Here is a 10,990-nt window from a genome sequence, read left to right as displayed (position 1 = left end):
ACCTCTTTTTCCGAAACCATCTCATGGCCAACCTCTCAACCTCCGCACGTTGATATTATCACGTGCCTCTCCTCTTCACATGTCCAAACCATCTAACTCTAGTTTCCCGCATCTTGTTTCTTCCACCGAGGCCACTCCCACCTTGTCCCGATGGCCTCATTCCTAATCCGTCACTTGCGTGTGCCCACACATCCATCTCAACATTCTCATCTCGGCAACTTTCATCTTTATTCAACGCCAACTAAGATCTTCCAAAGTCAACACTCCGCCCATACAACACATAAAGAAACAAGCCTTTAATCTCCATAACCACCACTTTGTTCATCCTTCCATTAAGTCTACGGCACTTTCTTATCACAGAACCTTTAGGAGTATTGATGTCTATCGAGCCTCCATTTCATCCTAGAAAGTTCAAGACCAACCAATACGACGTGTGACATCATCGCAATCTCCCCACGCTTTTAACTTGTATAATAGACCCAAGATACAAGAAAATACTTGTCTTCGATGACCATCGGGTATACCAAGCCCTCACTTCCACGCCGATTGAGATTTCGAGGTGTTTTATTTTAAGTTCTTCTCGTTTGGCCATTCTTTCTAGAACCGTTTCTCGGTCCTACTCAGATCTTTTCTTTAGACCAAAGGTCTCCCCACGCCAAACCTCCAGCCTTAGCGTCGACTCCGCACGAGTCTACATCGATTCAGTAATTCAATAGCGAAAAGCAATGGACACCATGGCAGTGAATAGAATATGGAAAAGATAGAAATGATCATCCATCGCCAAGGCAAAGTAAAAAATGATTACAATTGTGGAATCTTGATCTATTTATAGCTAATTCTACGCAACCCCATCACAACCCCACCCATGACCTATTCGAGTCTCTAACTCAACCAATTAATGGACTAACCTCGGTCTCTCGCCATAGAATACATGTCCATTCCATCACCCTATATTAAATATAATTAAAAAAATAAATAAAAATTATGTACTTTTTTTGGCACACATTTATTACTCCAAGTCTCATAGATGTCACTATATGGAGAATCTACATTTCTAGTTTTTTGCATTTACCATACGTAAGTCTCTATTCCTCTCCCTATAACTTGCTCACGTTAAAAGGTTTTACCTTCTACAAGAAGATGAAAAAGCCTCTTTTTATTAGGAACGTCCCGGCATTATTATCCAAACCGTTCTCCTCGAAATAGCTACACACCTCTTTGTCACCCTCATCTCCACTACCCTTTCCCACATCATCTTTCACAAGAATCCAATAATGATTCTTTTAAGCTTCAATATTGAAAAGAGAACTACAAGGATAACAGGAAAATCCGGATATCGCCTTGTTCTTGTATAAGGGATCATTACACTCGACCTCCATTCTTCGGCATCATTGCCGTCTTAAAGATGACATTAAACAACCTAGTCTAACCACTCCAAACCTATCGCCGAGCCCGCAAACTTCCAAAATTCTCCAGAATCTTATCGGTTCTATCATGTCGTACTTGGCCATCCTTGTCCTCGAAGAACCATCATCTTTTACCTCCTATTCAACCTTAATACTCCTATTTAACCAATACCCAAAATCGCGACGCAGAGGAAAAGAGAGGAAAACAAGTTCTTTACAAGACAAAAGGTCGATACCATTGGCCAAGCATATCAAAAACAATATGATAACAACGAATACCAAAAGTTCGAGAAAGTTAAACTTCTTGTAAACCCATGGTTAGTAAAGAAAGGAATTAACTACTATAGATAAATAAGATAATCAAAGTAATTCCATAATATGCAACAAATTCCATTTCCTTGAATCAAATGCATAAATTTTCCAAGTGGCAATAAACAAATGAACAAAACTGGAAAAGGCAACTACTATCACGGAAAGAGGTAAGCCACCTAGCCTTCTATCCTAATGGTGAGTCCTCCACAACCTCCTATCTAAAGTCATGTCACTCTGGGGATTACAATTGTGCCATATCCCGTCTAATCACCTCTCCCCAATACTTCCCGTCCCTTACCTCTCCCGAAACCATCCATAACCAACCTCTCACACCTCCGCCACATGAGCATCCGAAATGTCTCTAACTAACTCCCAAACCATATGCAAATGGACTAATTCGCTTCCCGCATCTTGTCCTCCACCAATGCCACTCCCACCTTATCTCGGACATCTTCATTCCTAATTCTATCCCTCCATACCGTGCCCACACATCCAAAGAAAATCAACATTCGCATTTCCGCGACTATTCATCTTTTCCGAACAAGACATTTCGATTGGCCAACACTCCGCTCCGTACAATAAAGTTCTTCGATCCGACCACCACTTTGTAGAACTTGTCTTTAAGTTTTGTGGGTCACTTTTTTATCACACAACACCTGCAGGCGAGTCTCTATTTCATCCACCACCGCACCAATACGACGTGAAACATCATCGTCGATATCCCTATCTCCCGAATAATTTAGACCCAAGATACTTGAAATTTCTTCCTTTTGAATCGGTAATATCAGGTACCAAGCCTCACTTCCTTTCACCCCGTACGCCACCGAACTCGCACTCCAAGTATTCGTATTTCCTACTCAATTTAAATCCTTTAGAGTCCAACGTCTATCTCCAACCCTCCATATCGTTACTCAATTTAAATCCTTTAAACACTATAACTCACTAACAAATTCAAAGAGCCTCTTATTCTCCCTCACTCTGGTACATGGTGAGGTCTGTATGCTATGCACCAATTTGGCTTTGTCTGTGCTTCTGTTATTGAACACTGTTGAGTTCCTTTCGCAAAGAGCCTCTTATTCTTCCTCACTCTAGTACATGGTGAGGTCTGTATGCTATGCACCAATTTATCTTTGTCGTGCTTCATTGGTTCTTAACTTTGTCGAGCTCCTTACGCCCCGTAGTTCATAAATCACGTGCTTTGGAAAGCTTGCTTTTGAGTAAGACACCCTTGAGCTTTAGTTTTGCTAGCCCTTTGTACCCAACTCCATGCTTGTTCCAAGGACAAAGATGTTCTTTGCCAATGAAGCCATAGTAGAATTTCCTCCCAAACATCATTAGAATAAGAACATTCAAAAAGTAGATGTTGCTTAGTTTCAGGATGAGCACCACATAAAACACAATCTCCATTTACAGGCATTCCCCATTTCAGCTGTACATCATTGGTTCTTAACTCACAATGAAGGCTCAACCACAATATAAAAGTGTGCTTTGGACATGCTGCATTGTGACACACCAAATGCCTCCAAGGCACATTTTGGTTTTAAGAAGCTTCACCTCTCCAACCGTTTATAAGTTCAGAGTCATATCTATATTTTTGGATCCGAAGCTTTCCGTTCTTGATCACTTTTGTTAGTGCATCCAGTGTGTTCCAATACTTCCTCACCATCCAAGAGGCTCGCTTGGGACCTCCATATTGAGCCAAGCTTGTTGTTTTATATAGTAGGAATGCAAACAATTATGTACTTATTTTTCAAGAAGTTTAACAAAGAGGATGTTAGAAAACTATTCACACCTTTAATTAAAAGCGAGAATAAACATTTTTGAAACTCATAATTGTACCTTCAACTGTGAGTTCTCTTTAATTATTTTTTTTATAGTTCCGATTAAATCTAAAAGCCTAGTTGTTAAATATTTAACAGCAATCAAAAGTGCTGACTTTTAGCAAACACAAACAACCAAAGTTGCTCAAGAGTATGTATAGTGTTTTGTCATAAATAATTATTTTAAACATACCCCCAAACATAACAAATAATTTTTATATTTTTTCATTTGCATTTATATAGTGTTTTGTCGTAAATAATTATTTTATTATTTAAAATTATTGAAATTCAACATTTATAAATTTTTTATAAATATTGAACCTGCAATATTTAAAATGTTGGTGAAATTTGAAAAATTAATATGCTTAAGTGAAGTAGTAATAAATTTCACTCACAAATGTCAACCTTTTTGCAAGCTGTGCTATTCATTAATACGATCAATTTAAATTCGCGCCATCTAAAACTTTTTAAAGTGAAGACGTTTTTTTATAGGAATGTCTCTTCATTTTTAAAACTCGAAGCTGAGATGTCTTATTGATTAAGAGGAACAATCCTTTCTTTTCAGTTTATGTTTGGTATTCGTATTGAAAGCTCGATTAATCAAAATTAACATCAAAGATCAATTAAAAGAAAAAGTACTCTTCATCCTTTCTTTTCATCTTATGTCCGATATTGAAAGCTCGACTAATCCAAATTAGCATCAAAGATCAATTAAAAGGAATAGTATTCTTGCTAAAAAATAAATAAATATATTGACTCAAAACGCTATCTATGATTAAAGATGTGTTGGCTTATCTCTTTAGTTTTGTTCTCATTCTCTTTGTTGACCAACCAAAAACAATGAAAAAGGAAACAATTTTCAACACTAAAATATCTAGTCTTCCTCAAATCCACCTCAATTTTCCCCTTCCTTTCTCTTCTTTTATTTTAACTCTTTGCTTATTTTCATCCAAGCAAAATGCACCAAATTTCATCCCACAAACTGCTCTAAAATACAATTGAAGATTCAACAGAAAAAAAAAAAAACCATTTTCTTTCCTCATATTATATATTATTGTTCTCATGTAACATTTTGCATATTAGTGCTGTAATAAATTCACTATCTTTTTGTCCATGGGTGTAATTATACTTAGTTCCTCAGCAATTTGCTGCAATAATTTCAATTGTTTATCTGTAACTGAAACTAGACAATCTACTAGTACACTACATTTATCATTTAGAGCTAAATGTTCTAGAAACTTGAATCTTTTCCCATGTGAAAAAACTAGGAAAAAACATGTGTCCACAAGGTGTTTGATGAAATGTTCCAATGAAGTTTTGTTGGTAAATGAGAAACCAAGAAATGGGGTTTCTTCTGATGAAGTATTGAGTAGTTTGAAGTTGATTTCGGAGCCAAAAAAGGCGTTATCTTTGTTGAATTGTAAGAAAATTAGAGGGGGAAATGTGGGTCCCACAAGGTGTTCGATGAAATGCTCGAATGAAGTTTTGTTGGTGAATGGAAAACCAAGAAATGGGATATCTTCTGAGGAAGTGTTGAGGGATTTGAAATCATTTTCGGACCCAAACGAGGCTTTAGCTTTGTTTAAATCTGTAGCGAATATGCCTAGAGTTGTGCATACTACAGAGACATGTAATTATATGTTGGAGTATTTGAGGGTTAATGAGAGGATTAGTGACATGGCTGTAGTGTTTGATTTGATGCAAAAACAGATAATATATAGGAATTTGGATACTTATTTGATTATATTTAAGGGTCTTCATATAAGGGGAGGAATACGGGAAGCTCCATTTGCTCTCGAAAGGATGAAGAAAGCGGGGTTTGTGTTGAATGCTTACTCGTATAACGGGTTGATACATTTGATTCTTCAAGCGGGGTTTTGGCAAGAAGCTTTAAAGGTTTATAGAAGGATGATTTCAGAAAAGCTTAAGCCGAGTCTTAAGACGTATTCTGCGTTAATGGTTGCGTGTGGTAAAAGAAGGGATACTGAAACGGTCATGAGATTGTTAAGTGAGATGGATGGTCTGGGATTAAGACCGAATATTTACACTTTTACAATTTGCATTAGAGTGCTCGGAAGGGCTGGAAAGATCGATGATGCTTGTGCTATATTAAAGAGAATGGATGACGAAGGTTGTGCTCCGGATGTTGTTACTTACACGGTCCTCATTGATGCTCTTTGCATTGCTGGCAACCTAGATATTGCTAAAGAAGTCTTTTTCAAGATGAAACGTGGGTCCCATAAACCTGATCGAGTGACTTACATCACTTTGCTGGACAGGCTTAGTGATCGTGGGGACTTGGACTCTGTAAGGGACTTCTTGGATAGGATGGAGGCTGATGGTTATAAAGCGGATGTCGTCTCTTTTACCATACTTGTTGATGCTTTGTGCAAAGTAGGTAAGGTCGCTGAAGCATTTGCTACATTAGATGAAATGAAGGAAAGAGGTATCTTACCTAATCTTCATACTTATAATTCATTGATTAGGGGCCTGCTAAGAAAGAACAGAGTTAATGAAGCGTTGGAGCTGTTTGATAGCATGGAATCTCTTGGAGTTGAGCTTACAGCTTACACGTATATCCTGTTTATTGACTACTATGGGAAATCAGGTGACCCTGATAAAGCACTTGAAACATTTGAGAAGATGAAAGCTCGTGGAATCGTGCCTAACGTTGTTGCTTGCAATGCATCTTTGTATAGTATAGCAGAAATGGGAAGGCTTGGAGAGGCGAAAAGTATATTTGATGGAATTAAAGAGAGTGGCTACGTTCCTAATTCTATCACCTACAACATGATGATGAAATGCTATAGCAATGCAGGAAAAATTGATGAAGCTATTAAATTACTCTCCGAAATGATAGAAAGTGGTTGTGACCCTGATGTGATCGTAGTCAATTCATTGATTGACATACTTTATAAGGATGGTCGGGCTAGTGAGGCATGGGCAATGTTTTACAGATTGAAAGATATGAAACTGACTCCTACTGTTGTGACCTACAACACTTTACTGGCTGGATTAGGAAAAGAGGGAAAGATTCGAGAGGCCTATGAGTTACTTGATAGCATGGCTCTTCAGGGGTGTGCTCCAAACACAATCACTTACAATACACTTTTAGATAGTCTTTGTAAGAACGGTGAGGTTGATACAGCCTTGACGTTGCTTTATCGAATGATAGGACCGGATGTTTTCAGTTATAACACTGTAATTTTTGGGTTGGCTAAAGAAAAAAGGGTAACCGAAGCATTTTTGCTATTCCATCAGATGAAGAAGAAAATTTATCCTGACTGTGTAACTGTATATGCTCTTATACCTATTCTCGTGAAAGATGGTTTAATTAATGATGCTGTTAAGGTCGTGGAGGGTTTTGTTAACCAGGCATTGAATAGGTTAGACAGATCCTTTTGGCCACAACTGATGGAAGGTGTTTTGGGTGAAGCTGAATTAGATCATTCCATTTCTTTTGCAGAAAAACTGGCATCTAATCGTATTTGCAGAAATGACTTAATAATAGTACCTGTTATTAGAGTTCTTTGCAAGCAAAAGAAAGCCCTTGATGCTCATGAACTTTTTGTAAAGTTCAAGAGCACATTCGGAATTCGTCCAACGCTAAGATCATATTATCCTTTGGTTGAAGGGCTTCTGGATGTTCATCTTAAAGAATTGGCGTGGCATCTTTTCAAAGAGATGAAAAATGCTGGTTGTGCTCCGGATGTTTATACCTATAATTTGTTTCTTGATGAACTCGGAAAGTCCGGGAAGGTTGATGAACTTTTTGAGCTGTATGAGGAGATGCTCCACAGAGGATGTAAGCCGATCGCGATAACTTACAATATTCTCATTTCTGGTTTGGTGAAGTCTAATAAAGTAGAGAGAGCAATAGATTTGTACTATGATCTTGTAAGTTTAGGGTTTACACCTACTCCTTGTACATATGGTCCTCTCATGGATGGGCTTTTGAAGGTTAAAAATTTTGACAAAGCAAAGGACTTTTTTGAGGAAATGTTGGAATACGGATGCCGACCTAATTCCGCTATCTACAACATTCTCATAAATGGGTTTGGGAAAGCCGGTGATCTGAAAGCTGCTTGTGATCTCTTTAACAGAATGAATAAAGAAGGAGTTAGACCAGATTTAAAGACGTACACCATTCTTGTAGATTGCCTATGCACTGCAGGTAGGGGTGTCAAATGGGCGGGTTGGGCTGAATTTGGGCAGGTCAAATGGGTTGAGTTGATAAATGGACGGGATATTGACCCGCCCAAAACTTACTTGGGCTGAAATGGGCTAAAAAACGGGTCATAACCAATTCTTACTAAGTTTAATTTCTTTGATTGTTCTTTTATAATTTTTTAGTACCTAAACACTATTTTTTATCTTTATTACGGCTATATATAACATATCAAATAAAAAATGTCTTTTTGAAAAATATTTTGACAAGATTTCTCATGGGTCAATTTGGACTGCATATCAGCCCAATGTTTTGAAGGGCTGAGGTAATAAATGGGCGGGTCAATGACCAGCTCAAACTTAGGCGGGTTGGGCGGGTCACGTTTTCATGGGCTAATTTTGCCACCTCTAACTGTAGGGAAGGTGGACGATGCTCTGAACTACTTTGGGGAACTGAAGTCAGCTGGACTTGATCCTGATTTGATTTCTTACAACCTTATGATCAACGGTCTAGGGAAGTCCGGTAAAATGAAGGAAGCACTTTATCTTCTTGATGAGATGCAAAGCAGAGGAATTACCCCGAATCTTTATACCTATAATACCTTGATACTCAATCTTGGGATTGCTGGTATGTTGGAGGAGGCTGGAAGGATGTATGAAGAACTTCAACAACTCGGTCTTGAACCCGATGTTTTTACATATAATGCTCTTATTAGAGGATACAGCAAGTCTGGTGATCCAGATGGTGCGTATGCTATTTATGAGAAGATGATGGTCGGGGGTTGTAGCCCAAATAGTGGGACTTTTGCACAGCTACCTAATTAAAGCCGGACTTTTTAGGTTCTTCAAGTGAAGCTTGTGAGAGCAAGTTCCTAAGCTCTGCCTCGGGCTGCTAAGGTATATACTCATTCCACCACTCCAAGAAACTGCTGTAGAATGTAAATCGTTTCTGCACTTTTTGAATATTCAAAACATGCTAAGCAAAAAAGTTTTTGAAGACATAGTTTCTATATTTTCTTGTTTCTTAAATAATCCCATACTCTGCTCTCAAATTTACCCCTAAGAAATACTCCCTCCGTTTCAATTTGTTCGTCTTAGTTCTACTGAGCATTGAATCTTGTGGTTTTAAACTAAAGATATGTATAATGTACCAAAATGCCTTTAATCTTTATAATGTGCCAAAATGCCTTTAATCTTTTAGTCTTAAACTTTCCATGTAGGGTGTTGAAATAAGGGGCTTTCCAAATTAGGAATGACGCATTCTTTTTTAAAACAGACTTAAAAGGAAAGTAAAACAAATTGAAACAGAAGGAGTAGAAGCTATTATCTTGTCAGCGATGGTAGTTAGCTGGGCTAAACTTCTAATTTTAAATTTCCTGGTTTTTTCCGCAGGGATTACTTCTGTTAATCAGACGTTATTATTTGAAAAGAGAGGTAGAGTTTATTCACTCGTTTGCAGCTTTTAGATGTGTCTGCAAGGTTCGTTGGGCTCTGCTGTGAATCTCAAAGGCTTCGGGTTTCATTTGTAAGGTGCTCTGTAAATCCCAAAATGTTGTCTAAAGTGTTAATATTTGATTGTTGTAGGTTTATACCTGTGCATCTTGTAAGAATGAGGGGGCAGTCTTAGCAATAACTGTAGCATATCTCTTATGCTTGGTTAGAATACATGGTGCCTAACTGTAGATAATCAAAAAATGTGGAGGGAAAACTCTTACTAAAGTTTTGATTCGTTATTATTGGCAATGTTAGTCTTGCCAAGAAATGTAGAGTTCTCATTTACATTGTGTTATTGTATCTAAGTTTTTTCTGCTCCAATGTTTTGCCTCTGTGAACCCTTGAATGCATCTGTTAAGGGACCTTCCATTCCAGTCTTAAAAAGGTTACACATTGTGCATCGTAGAAGGGCTTCGCGTCTAACATCATGCTTCTCTACCTTATATAATCACGTCAATTCAGTTGTTAGATTCGCTTTACAAACTTTATTTTCAAAAGAAGTAATGGTCAAAAACACAGTTAAAGTATGACTTTTTGTTAGTTTCCTATTTGAACTATCGGGTTATCGGGTGTTGCGTTACCTACCTAAACTATCACCAACTATTTATTAAAACACACCTGAACTATCAAGTGTTTGCGTTTCCTACCTTAACTATTACCAACTATTTATCATAACACATCTGAACTATGAAGTGTTTGTGTTTCCTACCTTAACTATTACCAACTATTTATCATAACACATTTGAACTATCAAGTGTTTGCGTTTCTTACCTGAACTATTACCAACTATTTATAATAATACACCTCGACTAGTATCTGATGATGACGCTAGAAATTCGTAAAAAAGTGATATTTAGGCGTGTCTTTGACCATTATCTCTTAGGTTTTTTTTCTTTTTTTGACAAGGAAAAAAAAAAACAAGAAAAAAAAACTAAGAGATAATGGTCAAAGACATGCCTGACCCATTTTTTCTTAATTTTTCAATTAGTTCCTTTAATTATTTGCGGGGAGTGTGTCATTTGGCACCGTTTTTAACATAAAAAAGAGAGCGTACACCACGCACCATCAGATACTAGTCGACGGGTGTTTTGATAAATAGTTGGTGATAATTCAGGAAATGCAAACACCTGATAGTTCGGGTAGAAAACTCACCAAAAAATGATACTTGTGTGTGTTTTTGATCATTATCTCTTTTTAAAACCATCTATGCTTCCCCATTCTCTTATCCATGCTTTAGTGATTGCCCTTTTTTTCTAGTCATTCATCCACCTCTTTTGGGGTTTCAACTGATAACCTTAATATCCATGGACCCAGTTTTCCCCGATCCATTGCTCTTTCACTAAAACGTCTTTGTTGTCGGACATTAGGGTATATACACGTATATGATCCACTTTAGCAATCATTGCCAAACTTTTTTATGCGCCCGGCATAACTTTGTGAAGGAATTATCAAAGTTATTTTAAATTTTTACCCTCAAAATTTTGCGGTGGGGGCATACTTTTAATGGGCAAACTTTTTACGGATCCGGCATAAACTTTTGAATGAATTATCAAAGTTATGCGGACCGGCATACTTATGCCAAGTCGCCCTTAAGGCATAAATTTAACTTTGGTAATTCCTTCACGTTATGCAGGGCATAGCGAAATTTAAACTTGCCTTGCGAATTTTTTTAAAATTTTGTTGCGCGTGGGTTCGAACACTGAACCTAGTTTTAAAGATTTCAAATATGAGGGGCAAAATTTAAAGACCACCCCAAAACGAAGGGCAATTTTTTTAATATCCATTTTTCTG

General features: G+C 37.5%; 1 protein-coding gene across 2 annotated transcripts; it reads left to right on the top strand.

Moving 5' to 3' along the window:
• Positions 1-4,384: 4,384 nt before the first annotated feature.
• On the top strand, positions 4,385-9,494 carry LOC132060328 (pentatricopeptide repeat-containing protein At4g31850, chloroplastic). Of its 2 annotated transcripts, none has more exons than XM_059453323.1 (3): positions 4,385-7,343; positions 8,124-8,602; positions 9,098-9,494. In XM_059453323.1, the coding sequence occupies exons 1-2, from the start codon at positions 4,652-4,654 to the stop codon at positions 8,528-8,530; spliced, it is 3,099 nt and encodes a 1,032-aa protein (XP_059309306.1). In that variant the 5' UTR covers positions 4,385-4,651; the 3' UTR covers positions 8,531-8,602; positions 9,098-9,494. The 2 variants fall into 2 exon arrangements, with proteins under 2 accessions (XP_059309306.1, XP_059309305.1); XM_059453322.1 differs by having other exon boundaries at positions 4,389-7,712.
• Positions 9,495-10,990: the final 1,496 nt, after the last annotated feature.

Source organism: Lycium ferocissimum, chromosome 6 (assembly GCF_029784015.1).
Source record: "Lycium ferocissimum isolate CSIRO_LF1 chromosome 6, AGI_CSIRO_Lferr_CH_V1, whole genome shotgun sequence".
NCBI lineage: Eukaryota > Viridiplantae > Streptophyta > Magnoliopsida > Solanales > Solanaceae > Lycium > Lycium ferocissimum.
The sequence above is the reverse complement of the archived record's forward strand: the minus strand, read 5'-3'. Positions and strand labels throughout refer to the sequence as shown.